General features: G+C 42.9%; 1 protein-coding gene across 2 annotated transcripts in view; it reads right to left on the reverse strand.

The window, feature by feature from the left end:
• Positions 1-330: 330 nt before the first annotated feature.
• st8sia4 (ST8 alpha-N-acetyl-neuraminide alpha-2,8-sialyltransferase 4) overlaps positions 331-19,771 on the reverse strand; it is a 69,627-nt gene continuing 50,186 nt past the window's right edge. Inside the window, exons 5-6 of one of the 2 annotated variants that reach the window (XR_013579845.1) lie at positions 3,749-5,792; positions 331-3,154 (exon numbers count right to left, since the gene is read on the reverse strand). Coding sequence is in view for 1 of the 2 variants with exons in the window: in XM_078565864.1 (XP_078421990.1) it covers positions 5,516-5,792 (277 nt within the window). In the remaining variant the exon portion in view is untranslated. Of the gene's footprint in view, positions 5,793-19,771 lie in introns of both variants that reach the window. The other variant, XM_078565864.1, reaches the window with a different exon arrangement.

The following is a 19,771-nucleotide window of genomic DNA, read 5'->3' on the forward strand; positions in this document are numbered from 1 at the left end:
GAAGTGACAATAAGATGGGAGGGAAATCCCCTGGGGATTGGCTCCATGCTTACGTTTGCTATTTTCATGCATTGGGTTGGGAAGAAAAAATCCTGGTTGTGGCATTGAAATGGAAGAGATTTCAGGTGGAATTGTGGAGGAGAATTACCCCCTTCCCCAACAATTCAAGCTTACACCTTAAATCTTGGGCAAGGCGGCTTGTTGGTGCCTTTGGAACTGTACCCAGCATCTCGCAGAGAAAAAAATAAAATATGTACTACTGAGCACTATGCTGGAAAACTGAATACTGTTCCTAAAATGGAGGCAATACAAAACAAACAGACAATTGCATTTAAGAACCTTCATATTTAATTGTTCCTGTATCACTTTGGGAAACTGTATATAAATCATATTTAAATGTTCACATTGTAGGAATTATTTTCTCAGTAGTCGAATGTAGTGTAATGTCTTTTGAGTCTTTTCTCATTTTTTTGATGCATGAAAATACATTGAAAACATTCTACCATGCCGACAGACTGACAGCAATAACTTAGGTTCGTAATTTTCACAAAAAATATCAGTGCTTTCCTTGAAATGTAACAACTATGATTGCATACACTAAAATCATGAACATTTTCTTAAGCAGGATTGATAGTGATGTTTACTGCCCCAAGTTTACTGCACAGCTCAAGTAGCTTTTGTTTTGTCAAATTGCCTTAGGATTGGAGAAGAAAATCTGCGATTCTCCATGTATGACGAATAAACATTCTATCGCTGTTCTGAATGGCATTTAAAGACCCCTTTGCACTATTCAAAGACCAGGGGTTTCTCTATGTATCCTGGCCAGATTTCCACCCTCAGCTAACCATCAGAAAACAAATTAAATGGAGACTAATCTCCTTGCTATCTGTGGGTTTTTGCTGCTTTAGATTAGCCCCATAACTGCATTTCAAAATAGTTCGTTGTGATTGCAAAGCACTTTGAGATATTTTAAAGTGATAAAGCATGATGAAAATGCAAGCATTATTTCCTCTGAACAGCAGACAAATGTAACCAGAAAAGGCACAGTGACAGATGTTACACATTTTGTTCCCTGCCTTAGAAAGCCAGGGGCACTGCGCCTGTTCCCTATTCAATGACTCATGCAGGAAGTATGTGTATGGACTTGAGGTGAGGGCAAACCCAGGTTTGTATTTAATAGTCCTCATAGTAAAGTGTCCTGTCAATGTCCCACAAATAACAGCCAGTTGGGAAAGATACTAGATAGTACCCTGAACATGAAATTGTTTTTTAGCAAGGAGCAATTAGATCTATCACTTTGTCATGGATGGAAAACTGGTGGTTGTCGATTGGCTGTCTATTCAGAAAGGCGAATCGAGCAGAACGTACGAGTGGTCAATCCATAACGATTCATTTTCCATCCACACCCAGTGAAAATCATTCCCAACAACTCTAGAAGGCAGGGAGGAAATTTGAAAGAAAAATGCCGAACATTTGAGGCGTTTGAAAATAAACTGTACTAAAACCTTTATTTACTTTCTCACAGAATTGCAAAGAAATGGAATAAAACTTCCAGGTCTCATAAATAAAACATAGGCCTGGGTTTTTCCTATGGCGGGCGGGCGCAGAGCCGATCGCCGTCTGCAATCGGCTGCACCCTACCATTTTGGGCAGGCGGGCCTATTAAGGACCGCCCGGCGTAATACACGGCCGGTAGTGCTCAGCGCTATCTGTGCGGGCGAGGTGAGGGAGAGCCGGGGCCAGCGCTCATTCGCACATGCACATGAAAGGGCACAGCAATCTCCCTGAGGCATGGAGCTGCCTCAGGGAGATTAATTGGTTATGAAAATTAATAATGTATTTAAAAATTTATTCAAACATGTCACATGGGTTGGAACATGTTTGTAATGGTGGGAAAATTTATTTATTTATTTTATAAAGGCTTCAGGAAACCTCATCCCACCCGTGGATGAGGTTTCCTGAAAAATGCGAAAGCTGCTTGGACTTTTCACCTGCCCATTAACCTTAAGGTTGGACGGGCAGGTTTCTAAACTACCCCCACACGCCGACCGGAAGATTCTGCCCATGGATAAAACAGGACGTTAACCTGCAAGGATGAAGGATTTCTCACAGTTGGGTGTCATGACACGAACACTTTGGGAGAAATTTTATGGCAGCGGGATTTTACGTTCCCGCTGAAGCCAATGGGGTTTAGAATGTCTCGCCACATTTTACGGCCCCGTCCCCGTCGAAACGGGGCCATAAAATTCTGCCCTTTGTGTTGCTTCCTTACAACTCATTAAAATGATTCCCAAGCCATTCACTTGCCTTTAGGAAGGCAGCACACATCTGTGGAACAAGCCATGGTTTTCCTTTTAGCTGGGCTAAGCAAAGTACTTAATATTTTCGAGTAAGGTAAATCCCAATGTGTGGTTAACTAACTACTAAAATCAGAATGTGTGCGCTACTTAGCCTATAATATTGAAAATGTCCCGAATTCAGTCACTGACAGTATAGGTCACAGTCAACCTTTTTTTTTGACTCATATCTGATTTCTTCCAGCAACTTCCAAGACCAGCTAAGCAAGATGGAAGCGAAGAGTTCCTGTCACAGATTTCTGCAGGTAGAACATTATTTTTTACAGCAGCTCATTTTGCCTACAGATATTTACAATTGCTTCTAACTGCTTCTCACTAGGAAAGCTCTGATACAACCAGATTTTCAGACACCTCCTAACCATTATCCACAGTCAGGACTCTTCAGAAGCAAGATATGGCATTCCCTATAGGTATATTTTTGCATGAATTATAATGCACAGCCAACAGCACCACAGGATCAAATGACAGAGATTCTGCATTTACTACAGGAGGCATTACAACATATGTCATCACTGTATCCTTTTTTAAATTCGTTCATGGGATGTTGGTGTCGCCGGCTAGAATAGCATTTATTGCCCATCCCTAATTGCCCTCCTTTAGAAAATGCTGGTGAGCTGCCTTCTTGAACCTCTACAGTCCATGTGCTATTAGGGAGTTCCGGGATTTGGACTACTGCTATGTGCTGCTGTCCTGAGGAATTGCAGTGCCCTGCAGCTTTGACTGCTGGTTGGCTTTCTCCTCATCTTCTTCCCCATCATCATCATCTTCTACCTCCTGTGTCCATTGCTCTGGTTGTTCTGCAGGAAAGGAGGACAGAAGCTAAGACTAGGTGAGCAGCACCCTCCCGGGATTAAGAAGACAGAGAAGGCGGTGCTTCAGCATGATGACAGCGCAGGTGCTCAGTCAATAACCTGGTGCCAGTAAGATGCCACCATTCTGAACATTTCCCATGGCAAGAACTGCACATTCCTACAATTGGAGAAGCCCCCTCCACCCCCCACAGTGCCCTGTGGTAGTCAGTGAGTTCTGCAAAAAAGCTAGCAGTTGAACATTGCGTGCCATGTGGTATAGAAAAGGTGAAGTAAGAAATTTGGGGATATGAGGCTGTTAAAGGTGAGGAAGGGGCTTTAAAGTTTTATATGCAATTACTGTGAGAGGAGCTGCATAGCCATAGTACAAGTTGGAGCCCCTTAACAAAACAGCACTGTGAAGCGTTCGTTGAGCAAGCGTTGTTTTAAGAGGGTGAGAAGAAAAGGGGGAGGTTTGAAACAGGTTACGTTGCCTGACTAGCTGAGGGTGTGGAACTTGTGTGGCACTGCTCCTTGGTCCAGAGATGAAAGAATTGATAAACAGTGTCAGTGCCACTTCTCATCAGCTAGTGGCATGCATACCTTGGGGCCTGTTCGCCTTGCCTACAATAACCTTCAGGATGGCTTAAGAGATTTGAATGACTTAAAACTACATTCCTCGTCTCTGGTTCAGTTCCGCACCCCACTGCCTTCTGGGTACAGATGGTGCTTGAGTGGCCAATATTCCGTTCAAGTAAAAAAAATGCCAAGACAGGTAGTGAAATTATTTGAAAGTGAAAAGGAAGAACCAAGCACTGTTCCTCACTTATCTGTTCATCACCCAGTCTTTGAACTTTGTTTTTAAAAGCTGTGCATAAGTTTCAGTTGCTCACAGCTGTTTTATATTATTTTCACACCAACACTTGCACCAGTGGTAATGTAAATCAGTAGACCCAGAAAACCTATGTGCAACTGTCTCTGGAAGTTTCCAGTCTATGTATTTTTTTAAAGGGGCAACAACAGTGTAGCTCAAGGAAATTCCAAGCCATCAGATACTATGGTTCTGTTCCAACATTTGCAGAAGACAATCTCTCGAAATAAAATTAAACGTTGCAGGGTTCTAAGTCTGGGAAAGTCCTGAGTCACTCCTGCCAATTCCCAGTGTTGCAGGCAGAACTTTGTTGCAACCACGTTTTTGTTCGGCATTGTACAATCAAGAAGCCTGTCTCAACATCAGGAACTGGGACCAGACTCAGGTGACCTGAAACCCTCCTGGATGAGTTTTAAAGAATTGCATAAACAAATAATTTAAAAGTAAGCAGAAATTTTTACAATGTTACCACAGAAAATACATTACATAATATTTACAGAAAGGAATAATGGTGCTGATGGTTAATTGTGTGGTTAATAGGAAAATGCAACATAGGAAATAGGATTTTTCCACTATTCACAACATGATTCAGAACATTTGGTAGAGGAATTTGTTAGTGAGTGAACTTTTCAAATGTACCAATTTGATTTTTAAAATAACATTAGAGTAGAATTCCCCATGTTTTAAGGATCTGGTAATCTGTGCTTTTGTTTAAAAAAGACTTGTGCTTTTTATTCTGTCCACTCTTCCTTCTTTATCTCCTGGTTCCTCCTGCTAAAACCACAAATGTAGTAATTGCACAAAACACTTTACCCTAGTAATTTCTGAAATATCAGTCTTTACAAGCAACTTCTAACAGGATCAGTATATAAAGATCTTTGGTACCGGCAGAAAGGGCACCTTTAACTTTTTACAGTTCACATTCAGCACACCACATAAGACAACTTCTTTATATTCATTGAGCTATAAAACTACCAACAACACCGAGCTGGGGTGCTATCAGACTTTAAGTCCTCTCATGGCCTTTTAATTCTTATAACTGATATTACCCTTGGCTGATTCACATATGCAGACAATAACATTGTACCTTGAAACTGTGACTCAGTTGTGTAACACTCAGAAAGCACTTTGGCATCGATTGCTTGCTGAGACAGCTGCTCAAGACAAATACTGACCTCTAGTTAACACCAAGCCTGATTAGTCCTCAGGACTTTGGAGGCTACAATAAATGCAGAGCCCTACTAGTGATGACAGTGCTCACAGACCTGGACCATTTTGTCAATCAATATTCAATCACTGTTAACACATCACTGCTTGATCTTTGCTCCTAACAGTGAGATTATATTATTTCATCACAACAATCTGAGGCTGTAAACTTAGCTGGGCAATGGGCACTTTACAGCATTGTTGTAATTATCACTGAGGAGTTACCTTTTCACATAAAATCTACAGTGTGCAAATATCACACCAACTCTGCTTTTCAGCTTTGATGTCTAGGGTTACACACATTTCCCCGTTGTTAGCTTCAGAGCTCCTTTGTCATGTAAAGATTTCAAAGTTTTGAATTCCAGTGGCATTCGGTGTGGTCCAGCATTAGAAAAGTATCTGTACTTTAAGTTGTCATAGTAGTGGTATTTAACCAGTGTCCCCTTCGCATCTTTTGGGAAAGGCCAGTATCCGTAAAGGTGGATCTCATCACAGAATCGAGTTGCAAGTGTATACATCAGTAAGCCTGTGCTTGGTCGTTTGATGTAAATCTTGTTTGTCAGCCAGTATCTGTAAGAAAAACATAAAGAGATATTGATAAGTTCAGAGTAACCTCCTTTGCATTCTAGTTTCACAATTGCAGGAACACTCCTGACATAGCCTTAACACCATAAACAGTGAGATGCTGAACTCCACCTACCCAACTATGCTAACCACTAAGCTATAATGACACGATAAAATACCACCAGACATTGACTACATTTACATGGCACATCCTGGGATTGATCTTGGTTTCTGGGAGGCCGACCAGCATATTGCCTGGGAGGCTGTCTATTCCAGCTGCAATTTTGAGGCTCCAACCCTGCAACCAAGCTTCTGACACCTAATAGACTTTCCACTATAATTCGCTAGTTTTGGTTCACAGCAATTTAGTTGGCTGGGACATCAGTTCTACCTGCAAGTAGAAAGGTCCTGGAAGTGGAGAGGGTTTGGTGAGCAAGCCCAGCCCAGGCCAGGAGCAGCCTTTTTTGTGGGGCTCAGAAGACCAATCCTGCTCCTCCTGGTCCATGGAAGCAATTTACAACTTACATTTCCAGGGCCTCCTTGGCTGCGCTGTCAGCTGATACTGGACAGAATGTCTGTCCTCCAACTAGCTTCAATAAGCACTCTGCTAAATCCACTAACACATCTTAAAATCAGGCGCACACAGACCATGTGGTAAGGCTTACTTATTGTCACTCTATACTCACTATTCTCTGGGGGAAGCTATGGCAAATCTATAGGGTTAACTTCTTCACAAGCTGGTCGAGTTGAATATGAAGCTTGCACACAAAGGCGAACAAATTTTAGCAGATCAAATGAAGGACAGTCAATTTTGAGATTTGAGAAAGTTTCACCTACAGTAACATACATTTTGTTAACTTTTAATTAAGTGCAATTGTGAACCACCTGTAGCGATCGGTGAGTTAAACAGTTGATGAATTTCAATGGGTGTCAATGTTTTCTATTTTACTTAACTGTTGCAATCACCTTAGTGATGATTAATTTTCTTAACCTGAGGTAGACAGGGCTCAATGTAAGTAATCTGGTTCCAAACACCTTTACAGTGTTATTTTATTGAGATTCACAGGATGTTAACACTAACCAACAATGGTGCTTCAGACTTAATAATGATTCTTCACAAGAATTGCATCTACCAATTATATCACAGAACCTTGATCGTTATAGATTGCTTTATTTACAATATATTTACGTAGATTAATATCACATTATAAGAGCTATTTAATTTGAACCAAACAAATCCATTATTTACTAATTAGAAAGAAAGTAATTAAACCATTAAATCTCAGCCTTTAGATACATGATCACAATACAGGATGAGAGTTACTGAAGAGAATTAAGGACAATTACAATTATACTCCCAGACTTCAGAAAATTAAATGTTAATGCTGGGACAAGAAATCACAAAGGATTAATTGGAAAAATGCATTAAATGATAATGTAATTGAAGAGAAATTGCTTTTAGAATGAAATGAGGAAAGATGCAATTAAAATGCACACCACTGAGAAACAAAAGAATAAAGAGTTGATTTTGTGAACCTCTAACTGGCACAGGGCTTTGCTAGCACTGAGCATGGTTCAGTGAGTTGGGTCTGTAATGTTCTAACACTACATCTGACTTGTGCTAGCAGCAGAGTTTTGCAAAACTGCCCCTAATATTTAGACCTAAGCCACAGCAGTTGAACAAAATGGTAAAAAGCCCACATGCACTTGAGATATGGAACTGTGCCCACTAATTGTTCAAATTTGCCATCACACTCCAATCTGTATCCAATTATTATCCTCTGACTTTCTACAATATGCTGTGAAGTAAACATGCTATAATCAGCAATACAACCAATATGATTAAATTATGGAGACCTGCCACCTATTTGAAATGTTAAGAAATAAATCAATGTGAAGAATAAGCAATATCTATACTGATAGCTTGTTGTTAGTGGCAGGGACAGGATACCCTGCCTCCAAAAGGATCCAAAGTCAAACTTTTTTTTTGCCATTGGAAGCTGCAGAAAAAGTGATATGAGGTTCCACTAGTCCTCAAAAAGACCCAATAGAAAGGAACAGCAGGATGGTAAATTAGAAAAAGAGCAGTAGTCAGCGATTGCCAGTATCTGCTGGAGTGCACCACTCCGGCTGCCTGCAGACATCAATAGGAAGGTGCCCAACAAATAACAAAGGAAGGACCCTTTATTGCCAGGAACAGAATACCTCCTTGACATTCTCTTATTCTGTGAATACAGCATCAATTATTCAAATCTCTCATTACAACCATATCCTCTCAACCAATCATTCGAGTGAATCTACTTTGCACCCGTTCCTTCGCTTCAATGTCCCTTCCGTAACATAAAAGTAAAATACTGCGGATGCTGAAAATCTGATATAAAAACAGAAAATGCTGGAAAAATTCAGCAGGTCTGGCAACATCTGTGGAGAGAGAATCAGAGTTGACGTTTCGACTCTGCATGCGGACTCGAAACGTTAACTCTGTCTCTCACTCCACAGATACTGCCAGACCTGCTGAGTTTTTCCAGCATTTTCTGTTTTTATCCCTTCTGTAACAGGCTGCCTGAACCTTCAAATAATACTTTACTGGAGCCCAACAAACTTGTCAATGGAAAGAAAAACTGGACAGGGCGCCAACCAACCTACAATCACCAGTTTTCCACCCATGCTGAAAATCAACATGATCCCAAATCTTTTGTACAGATTCATCATCGCCTCCTTGCTTTTGTGCTCAATGTCCTTTAAAAAGGTAGAATTTGATTTGCTTTTTGTCTCCACCTGCAATCTTCCTTTTAAAGATCTATGTTCATTCATCCTCAAATTCCTTTCTTCCTCCAGTGCACTGAGAATTTTACTATTTAGCGTACATTTCACTCCCTATTCTTTTCCCTCAAATGCACTACTTCATGGGCTAGAACTTCTGAGGAGTGGCGATCACAGTCAGATTGCCACTTCGCTCCTTTTTCCCAACCTTAGTCATGAGCTGCACCCTCCTCGCCCCACCTTTTGACTCAGGCCGGGTGAGAAAAGTGCAGGTTCCCGAGGCCTTCAGTCTAGGGCAACATAGTCGGACAAAAGGAACCCCACCCCAGCAACCTTTTCCACGGTACTAGCTGCCATAAAGCAGGTAAGGTTAAAGGTCCCAGCCACCTCCAGAAGCCAGGGAGAAGATAAGTAGGTAGGAATGGGGGGGGGGGCATTGGGTGGTCGGGAGGGTAGTCGCAGGGGTCAGGAGGGTAGTCAGGTGGGGGGGCCGGGGGGGAATCAGGAGAGTAGTCAGGGTGGGGGGGATTGTCGGGGGTGGGGGGGGTTGTCGGGGGAGGGGGGCGGGATTGTCCGTGGGGGGTGGGTTCCAATCGAGGTACAGGGAGGAAGTTGGGAGGTCCTATGGTGGCTTGGAGGTGTCAATACTCTAGCTACCCAGGAGTTAGAAGTGGTTTTAATTATTTTAACTTTCCCTGGGCAACTATTCTGGTCAAAGAGTCTGAACCATCCAAAGCCTCTGATTTAAATAGAAGTGGTGGATAGTTCCCATAGCAGAGTATTTGCCCATCGGAAGTTTGAACTTCCTGAACAATTCCCATGCAGTCCTTGCGGAGGGATTTCCAGGGGGTCCCCCCCCAGCGCATCTTCTAGGATACCTCCCGGGTATGACCGTCCGGAGATCGTACGTTATGGGCCCATATTTACTTTGCCCCTGTTATAGCTTTGAGATTTGTAAATTGTTCATTTCAGAGAGCATAGAGGTTGAAGCAGCTCAGAAATAGGCCAGATATTATTCTCAACGATGAACAAAGGGGATTGGATTTTGAAAGGGCTGCGGACATGGGAACGGAGGAGGACGGGCCCACAATATCCCGCTGCTGGCTGACGTGCCAGTGTGCTGGCATGTTCCTACCTCATTGCCATGTTTAAAGAGGCTGGAGGGGCAGGTGGCGGGTGGCCAATTAAGGCCACAGCACATTTAGCCCCCCAGCTGGCAATCAGGGCCCTTGCTGAGGCCAAATTCTGGCTGATGAATAGAGATGGCAGACCAGGTGAGGCCAGTGGTCCATTTACCATTCTTACCACCTCCCCTCCCCCATGGCCACAACTGCATGATGGCTATAGCTGTGGTCACAAGATGCCCTGTAGAGGAGTTTCCTCTTCACATTAACAGTCTGGCAACTATGTTCTCAGTTTATTTTCAAGGTTTTAATAAGTCTTCAGAGGGTGCCTCCATCTTGAGGTGCCCTCTCTTTCACCTACCTATATGGGAGTTGCCACCTTTGACGGTGGGTCTGCCAATCTTTCAGTGCTGGAGAACCTCCTGTGGGGTTTCCAGCCTCAGGAGCCTGCTCACCACCCTTAATTGGACGGTAAGCATCCACAATGACCACTAATTGGCCTGCGCGTCAAAAATCTGGCTTCACGAGATGTGGGTGAAGAACCTTGATCTGCAACCAAGTGCCAGGGTCCCAACCCCAGAGCAAAAATGCAGCTGGTGGCAGGCATTTCTTGCATTTATACTAGTCTACAGACTTTCAGTGACAGCTTGCACTGAAACTTGTGATTACAGAGACATTTTGTTTCAGGTGCCCTTGCAGAATATCAGGAACCTGTATGAATAGGTCAAGCAACTGTGTATCCCCTTAAACAATCAAATTGAAGAATCATTAATGAACCACAAAGGGCCTGAAAGAGGCAGTATAAATAAGAACAATGTGAAATGTTGCTGTCAGCTTACACTTAAATAATGTGGAGTGCTGTTATCCTTGTTGTTATATCTACCAGGAGAGTTGAGCGCTGCTGAGGCAGCTAGGAGAACACGAGGGAATTTCAAAATGGAGGCACCCTTGGAGGGTTGATAATTAATGCATGTTTTAGAGGGGCCAAGCAGGCAGGCCCTTCTGATAAGACGGGAATCCCCTCCGGCAGCAGTGATTGACTGGTGGTGAGGCCTTTGCTGCCAGAGATTCCATCTTCAGAGGATGAAGCCTCTGACTGTGATAACCCCCGACCTGGACTGCTGCAGTAGGGCCACCTCAATTGAGTTGGCAGCCTGACAGTGGACAGCCGATCCGTATGCCGGCCCGACCCCGGGAAACTTCCCTGGCAGCGGGTAAATGTTGGGGAACTGTCTCGCTGCAGCTCCCACTACTTTTCTGCCCCCACCTCTTCCACTCCAGGATAGGGAATTGCTGCCCACTGTTTCTGAGGAAAATGGTGTTATTTGTAATGCTCACTTTTGTGATTAAGCTGACTTAGCAACAAATTAAACAGTATTGAAGACAATTTAAAATTGATTCTTATGAGAAAAAGTAAAAGCCAATACTGGATAGATCAAAGCTGCTCTTTACTGTCTGCCTAGCAACCTGTCAGTAAGACTCCTGGAGCCTCACTAGTGCAACAATAATCAGTCCAACAATTCCATCAGCACTTTGCTGATGTTATATTTTAATGGCCTTAATAGAGCATGAAGGGAAATATATCTCCTTCTAACTCTGCCAGGCTTCTCTCATTAATGACGATGAAACAGTACAATCAATGTTTAGTCTGCCCAGCCTGCTGTTGATCAAATCTCCACTTAACACTAAATGAATCTGAGCTACCGCAAATAATCCTTTCTGTACCTGTCCAGCATCCCTCTAAAAATCCTGAGTTCATATTGATTCACAATTATAGAAAGATTAAATTATTAGCCTACACTAACATTCTGCCACTACTGTTAGCATCAATCTGAAGCACTTAAAATTTAAAAAGTGATTTATAGTTGTTAAAGATTATTTTAGTGACTCTTAAGAACTCTAAAATTACCTCACTTGATCTCCTACATTCTTGACAGGAATGGAAACTTCTGATGGATGAAAGGGAAGTTTGGCTGGGTTTCATTTCAAGTGAATATACAGAAGATCTTGCATTGATCCACAATGAGATGAGACATCAGCTGAAAAATTTAACATGTCACTGACACCATTAAGGCAAATGATTTATCTGCTTGCTTATTTTTGGTGCGATTTAGTTTAGGAAGTGAATTCTGTTCAGCAATAATTGCAACCCATAAGAACACCAGGATTAGGAGTAGAAGCAGACCTTTTCACCACTCAAGCCTGCTCCGCCATTTGATAAGATCATGGCTGCTCTGATCATGGCCTTAAATTTACTTCCCTGTCTGCCCCCAATATTCCTTGACTCCCTTGTTAATCAAAATTCCAACTCAGCCTTGAATATATTCAATGATCCAGTCTCCACTGCTCTCTGGGGAAGAGAATTCCAGAGACTTATGACCCTTTGAGAGGAAAAAATATTCTCATCTCAGTCTTAAATGGGAGACTCCTAATTTTTAAACTGTGTTCCCTGGTTCTAAACTCCCCCATAAGGGGACAACCTCTCAGCATCTACCCTGTCAAGTCCTCTCACAATCTTATATGCTTTAATAAGATCACCTCTCCAATCTTCTAAACTCCAATGGATACAGGCCTAGTCTGTCCAACCTTTCCTCATAAAATAACCCTTCATCCTTGCAATCAACCTTTTCTCTGAGCTGCTTCTAATGCAATTATATCCTTTCTTAAGTAAGGAGACCAAAATTGTATGCAGTACTCCAGATATGGTCTCACTAAGGCCCTGTACAGCTATACCAACACTTGCCTACTTTTATACTCGATTCCCCTTGCAGTAAATGCTAACATTCATCTGCTTTCTCCACACTAACTGTTTGTGATTCATGTATCAGAAGATCCAGATCCCTCTGTACTGTAGAGTTCCACAGTCACTCACCATTTAAATAACATACTGCGTTATTATTCTTCCCGCTAAAGTTTTGTCCATTCACTTAACCTATCTAAATCCATTTGTAGGTTCTTTATGTCTTCTTGCAAACTTACGTTCCTGTCTATCTTTGTGTTGGTACTACTTTATGTAGGGTTCCTTCAGAAAAGTCTAAGCATTGGAACTGTTGCTTAAGCACCCTAGTGTTCTGCTCAATGGCATTTCATGTAACAGCATATCTCTTGTTATATATTACTGTCCACGTGTGTGGGTTGCACTCCAGAGTCATGAACCATGTGGTCAATGGATAGCCCTGGTCACCCAGTAGTCGCCCTAAGGTTTCTCGAGGTGGCTCAAATGCAGATTGTAGAACAGTCCAGTGCAGAACCAAGGCATCATCACTGCTGTCAGGATACTGATCATTGATCTGCAAGACATATTGCGTATGGTCACACCAACTGAGGCAGTGGAATCCTTTGTGGTCGTGGTATATCTCCGAGTTTGGATTTAGGAGCCTGCAAAGTAATGTTCTGTGCGGTCAATGGCAGTCTGCATCATGGGGAATGCCACTATCCTGGGAAAGCTGTATGCATTCACTGCCTGCTTCTCACTGGAAACAGCAAATGTAATGTATTCCTCTCTCATTTGATAGGAAGTCAATACCCTCTTTTATGCAGCAGTGAACGGTGAACTGTGAGGTGTTGGAGATATTGCCTACTCCAAGCATAAAGGAACCGTGTTAAGAAGTTCAAGGCCAGAGTCACCTTCACAGGCACTGGTAATGCTGTCTTCGCCCTGTGCTGAGGCTACAATCCTGCCTCTAACAGGTGGAATAATTCAGTGAGCGCCTCCTTGGTGAAGCTGAGATGTTGCACACACACTATTCCCTGCTTAGATTGAGGTAGGATAATTGCTCCCTCAAGATCCTGGGTGCAGGTAGCCTCCTAATGAGAGCACTTTCCTCCCAGCTTCCCACTCTCTTCGAGCAGCTTCTCCTCTGCTGACTCTCCATGTCAAGCTGAAGACTGAGAGGGATAGAAACTACAACGCCAATGACTTAGAGCAAGTGCTTTGAGTAGAACTCTTGAAATCAGAATCAATGCCTTTACCCCATGTCACACCACTCCCTGAAGACTTCACTAAATTCGACTAACAGTACAAGCCTCCAAACACCTCAAGTAACTCAGCAACAACCAGTAAAAATCAATCAATCAATCTCTAGTCTGACCTCAAGTTGAATATGACATCCAGTTTTGGTTGCCCAGGACCATTCAATTATAGTTGTACACTAGTGTCAGGGGTCTGGTTTTAGGAAAAAGGTTAAAGAAACCTGGGGCTTTGAGAGGTGATCTTCTAAAAGATATGCAGGAGTTCTAAGAGTATAGAGAAAGCTAACTTGGAATACTGTATTACTCAAAAATTAAAATATAGATTTAAACCACTAAAACACAATTTTAAGATGAACATCAGGAAATCTTTCTAGATGCAAAGAGTGATTTTAGCTACAGGTTTAGGTTGGAGAAGCTGGGGTTGTTCTCCTTGGATAGAGATGTACAAGATTATGACAAGTTTCGATACGGCAGACAAGGAAAAGCTGTTCCCATTAGCAGATTGTACAAGGACTACGGGGCATAAATCCAAGATTTTGGGCAAGACTTATGGGGGAATGTGAGGAAGAATATCTTTACACTGTGAATGGTAATGACCTGGAACTCTCTCCCCACGAGGATGGAGGAAGCAGAGGTAATCAATGATTTCAAAAGGAAATTGGATATGCACGTGAACGAATTAAATTTGCGGTGCTACGTGGACCAAGCAGGTGAGTGAGACTGACTGGATTGCTTTGCCTGAGCTAGCATGGACTTGATGGGCCAAATGGCCTCCTGCTGTTCCGCAAATGACTCCATGATCAATGTTGTATAAACCTCCAGGAAGAGTTGTGAAAGTAAAAATCTTGGGAGTTTTTTTAAAGAAACAATTCAATGCTATATGGAGGGTGTTAGAATCTCCCTGATTAATAAATTAATAAGGGTCAAACATTCTTCTCTGTCAGTAATTATCTCAAGATCCTGCAAACTGCATACTACCTTACAACATGGTCTCATTTCCCACCAGTGTCATACACACATAAACATTAGGGTTGCTTTTTTATTCTAACCATGTGTCAGTCCACACAAGGCAACAATGCGATTTTCAGATTTCTGTATGCATAAGCTTTCCCATACACTGAAGAAGCTCAGCAAGAAGAATGGAAACATTTTAAAAGTGACTTTAAGGCAGTATTCATATGCAAACCCTGTCATCACACAGCTATTCTGATATTGCCTCTATTTTCTGATTCTGCACTATGCTATAAACATCAAAAAATTGAAAAACAGGCAGACCATATTGCAAATCTCTTCCACTTGAATAACCAATGCTACAATGAGCCCGGTTCAGTAGATAAAAGTAAGAGGCAGTTGATAAATACTTGTCATGAGGGTTTGCAGTAACACATTTTACATTAACATGTGTATTCACCTTCTCAGTGTTAAAAGTATGCCTCAACTTATTCATTTTAAATCCTGAGTTCACTTGTCTGACCCAATTCATTGATGACATCGGTCCCAGGCAATATCCTTGTTAATTTTGGTTTCAGTAACTGGCCATTTTAATGCTGCAACAAGTTGACTTCTCAGAACTAAGTGCACTATGAGAATGAAACCAAGATAAAAGACAGCATCAGTAAAGGAGTCCCAGAAACACAAGAACTAAATACCTATTATGTGTTATGTAGCCATTCTCATAACTACCTCTGATCATGGGACTTAAAATACAAAACTGATAGAATTAATCGTTTGTGTGCTGAACCTTAACAATAAATTGCCGCATGTATAGATGACACCATTGTGGCATTATTTATGTTGATTCTGTTGGTTAGCGAATGTTTTATTTTTCTCAAATGTTATATTTTCTGCAGCGATAGCTGCACTATCAGACTTGAAGTGGTGTGCATGCCACAGGATCTCACAAGATAGCAGGATTGTGAAATTGTGCCTCGGGTTGGAAGATTTATAATGTTTTACGTTATAAGCTAGACTTTGATAGGGAATTGCAAAAAAAAAATCAGTATCAGCTATCAGTCGTGTCAGCATCCTTCCAATATACAAAAGGTGATGGACACACAGCAAACATCGGCTGTCTTCATTTGGTGTACCTTTGCTGATGGCTGAAGAGGCCAATCCTTGAGAGGCAGTTTTTGCCACAAGTGCTGCACTTGAAGTTACCAAGTGTCGTTGTTGATTATTGTTTTCAGTGTTGGTGTCTGCCATCAAGGCAGTGCATGCCAGCCCACAGGAGGTCTCGTTATTTTCTTCTGTCATCAGCTAGTGACTCCGAGGTGTGATAATCGATGTTTGGGGCCTTCATGTCATGCTTGCAAACATCCTTGAAACAGAGCACTGGTCATCTGGCTCTGGCTACCTCACCATACAGAATATCCTTGCGTGTGCAGATGTGCCCAAGCCTAGGAAGCCACCTCTTTGTGATGAGCGTTAACAAACATGAGAGTTTTGCCTTTGAGAGGACTGCTGCATTCATGATTTTGTCCTGCCAGGATATACCGATAATGCACTGCAGACAGTGAAGATGGAAATTGTTGAGCTGCTTTTCTTGATAGCTGTAAGTCACCCGTGTTTCACAGCCAAACAGCAAGATGCTGAAAACATAGGCCTTATAAACCATCAGTCTGGCCCTGAGGGTCAGCTCGATGTCATTCAAAGTGTGTTTTCTGAGTTGGACAGAGCTGGGAGCTGCTTTCCTTATGAGTGTATCAAGTTCTGCATCATGGGACAGATTGCCTGTCACTATGGACCTGGGGCAGCAGAATTTGCTAACCACTTCCAGCAGCATGTTAATTAATGTGATCAAGAGGGGATATGTGAAACCTTGTCCCATGATCATGTTTTTTTGACACTTATAGTCAGGGAAAACAAGTCACAGGCGTGGGCCAGACAGTCCATGAGTCTTTGTATCTGAATTTCCATTTGGGCGACTAACGCAGCATCTTCAGCATAGAGAAATTCTCTGATCAGGACGTGATGTGGCTTTGACTTGACTTTCAGCCTTGATAGATTGTAGAGCTTGCTGTCTGACCCAGCATGAAGTAGATTCCTTCCATATCTGTTGGGGGGGCAAAGGTCAGGAGCATGGAGGAGAAGATACCAAACAGAATGCAGGCTAGGGCCCTGTTTCACTCCATTCTTCACTCTGAAACCGTCAGGAGTGGAGCCATCAAACTGTTCAGTGCAGTGTTTGTTGTCATGGAAGCAGTGAATGAGACTGAGGAGCTTTGGTGGACAACCAATTTTCCCAAAAACCTTGTGGAGTCCTGCTCTGTCCTGACGGTGTTGAATGCCTTGGTAAGATTTACGAAAGTAAGATAAAGAGGTATACCCTGTTCCCTACACTTCCCTTGTAGCTGGCATATGGAGAAGGTCATGTCCATGATAGATCTATCGGCACAGAATCTGCATTCTGCTTCTGGGTACACTTGGTCTGAAAGTAGTTGGAGTCTTTTAGTATAATCCTAGCAAAGGCTTTCCCTGTGATGTTAAGGAGTGAGGTGCCCCTGTAACAGTTGCATCTCTTTTTTCATTCATTCATGGGATGCGGGCGTCACTGGTTAGCTGATCATTTATTACCCATCCCTAATTGACCTTGAGAAGTTGGTGGTGAGCTGCCTTCTTGAACTGCTGCAGTCCATGTGGTGTAGGTACACCCACAGTGCTGTTAGGAAGGGAGTTCCAGGATTTTGACCCAGCAACAGTGAAGGAACAGCAATATATTTCCAAGGCAGGACGGTGTGTGACTTGGAGGGGAAGTTGCAGGTGGTGGTGTTCCCATGTGTCTGCTGCCCTTGTCCTTCTAGGTGGTAATGAGCGCAGGTTTAGAATATGCGGTCGAAGGAGCCTTGGTAAGTTGCTACAGTGTATGTAATAGATGGTGCATACTGCTGCCACTATGCATCAGTGGTGGAAGCAGTGAATGTTGTAAATGACGGATGTGGTGTCAATCAAACGGGCTGCTTTGTCCTGGATGGTGTTAAGCTTCTTGAGTATTGTTGGAACTGCACTCATCCAGGCAAGTGAAGAGTATCCCATTTTGCTGATGGAAGGGATCATCAACAGTGCTATCAAGCGGCACTTGCTTAGCAATAACCTGCTCGTTGACGCTCAGTTTGGGTTCCGCCAGAGCCACTCATCTCCTGACCTCATTACAGCCTTCGTTCAAACAGGGACAAAAGAGCTGAAATCCAGAGGTGAGGTGAAGTGACTGCCCTTGATATCAAGGCAGCATTTGACCGAGTGTGGCATCATGGAGTCCTAGTAAAACTGGAGTCAATGGAAATAAGAGGGAAAACCCTCTACTGGTTGGAGTCATGCCTAGCACAAAGGAAGATGGTTGTGGTTGCTGCAGGATAATCATCTCAGCTCCAGGGCATCACGTGGAGTGAATTGAATTGGCTGAAGACTGGCATCTGAGATGCTGGGGATCTCTGGAGGAGGCCAAGATGGGTCATCTACTCGGCATTTCTGGCTGAAGATAGTTTCAAATGCTTTCGCCTTATCTTTTGCACTGATCTGCTGGGCTCCTCCATCATTGAGGATGGTGATATTTGTGGAGCCTCCTCCTCCAGTGAGTTGTTTAATTGTCTACCACCATTCACGACAGTCTGTGGCAAGACTGCAGAGCTTAGATCTGATCCGTTGGTTGAGGGATTGCTTAGCTCTCTGTCTATTGCATGCTACTTCTGCTGTTTAGCATGCAAGTTGTCCTGCATTGTACCTTTACCAGGTTGACACCTTATTTTTAGGTATGCCTGGTGCTGCTCCTGGCATGCCCTCCTGCACTCTTCATTGAACCAGGGTTGATCCTCTGCCTTGATGGTAATGATAGAGTGTGGGTTATGCTGGGCCATGAGGTTACAGATTGTGTTCGAGTACAATTCTGCTGCTGCTGATTGCCCACATCGCCTCATGGATATCCAGTCTTGGGTTGCTAGATCTATTCGAAATCTATCCCATTTAGTACGGTGGTAGTGCCACACAACATGATGGAGGGTATCCTCAGTGTGAAGGTGGGGCTTTGGCTCCACAATGACAGTACAGTGGTCGTTCCTACCAATACTTTCATGGACACATGTATATACGACAGGTAGATTGGTGAGGACGAGGCCAAGTATGCTTTTCCCTCTTGTTGGTTCCCTCACCACCTGCCGCAGACCCAGTCTAGCAGCTATGTCCTTTAGGACTCGGCCAGCTCAGTCTGTAGTGATGCTAGCGAACCAGTGTTACTGATAGACATTGAAGACAAACCCAAAGTACATTCTGTGCCCTTGCCACCCTCAGTGCTTCTTCCAAGTGGATTTCAACATGGAGGAGTACTCATCGCTGAGGAGTGGCAGTAGATGGTAACCAGCGGGAGGTTTCATTGCCCACGTTTGCATCTCCTGTAGAATGGAGCTACTCTCCTGCAGAGTAGGAGAAGATCATGAAGGTGTGGCAATAGATGTGACTTTCCATGCTTGAGCAGTTCAGCTGGGATTCCATCCTTGCCAGGTGCCTTTCTGTTTGCTAAGCAATTTTTGGCCTTCTTGTCATTTCCTCATTAATTGCACAGAATAACAATATATGGCCATGGAGGTGGTGGCAGGAGAGTGGGTGGGTTGGTAGCATGGCGGCAGAGGAGTATATGAGACTTAGTTCCTTTGCTTCCATCTGCTCTGGCTTCTTCTTTACTCTGACTAGCAGCATGCTCCAGCACAGCATCAATAATCTCTATGTTGGCCAGGTATGGATCCAAAAGAGCAGAACTACCTGTATAAGATGGATAGATAGATCCATAGATCTATTGATAGATACTGAAATTTAATGCTAGCTTGCTAATAAAATGGCAAGAGCACTAACCGTTTTACTACTCAACTTTCAAATAATAGCATTATTGTGGCCTCGCATCTCAATAAAATACCAGATGTGGCATTCTTCAGATGCAGTGATGCTATCATTGTATGAGCAGAACAAAAAAGTTCTCTATTTACACTAATGAACATTAAAACTAGTTTTACAAAAATGAAGATGTTCTGATGTTTGACCTGTGCATTGCTGCTCTTGAAGTCTGAAGTCTTCCATTATTTATGCTAATAAGTGGCAACTGATTATCTTTGAGTATTCCTTAGCTCTGCTTTCTCTAGTAGA

This window comes from Cetorhinus maximus, chromosome 2 (genome assembly GCF_964194155.1).
Source record: "Cetorhinus maximus chromosome 2, sCetMax3.hap1.1, whole genome shotgun sequence".
NCBI lineage: Eukaryota > Metazoa > Chordata > Chondrichthyes > Lamniformes > Cetorhinidae > Cetorhinus > Cetorhinus maximus.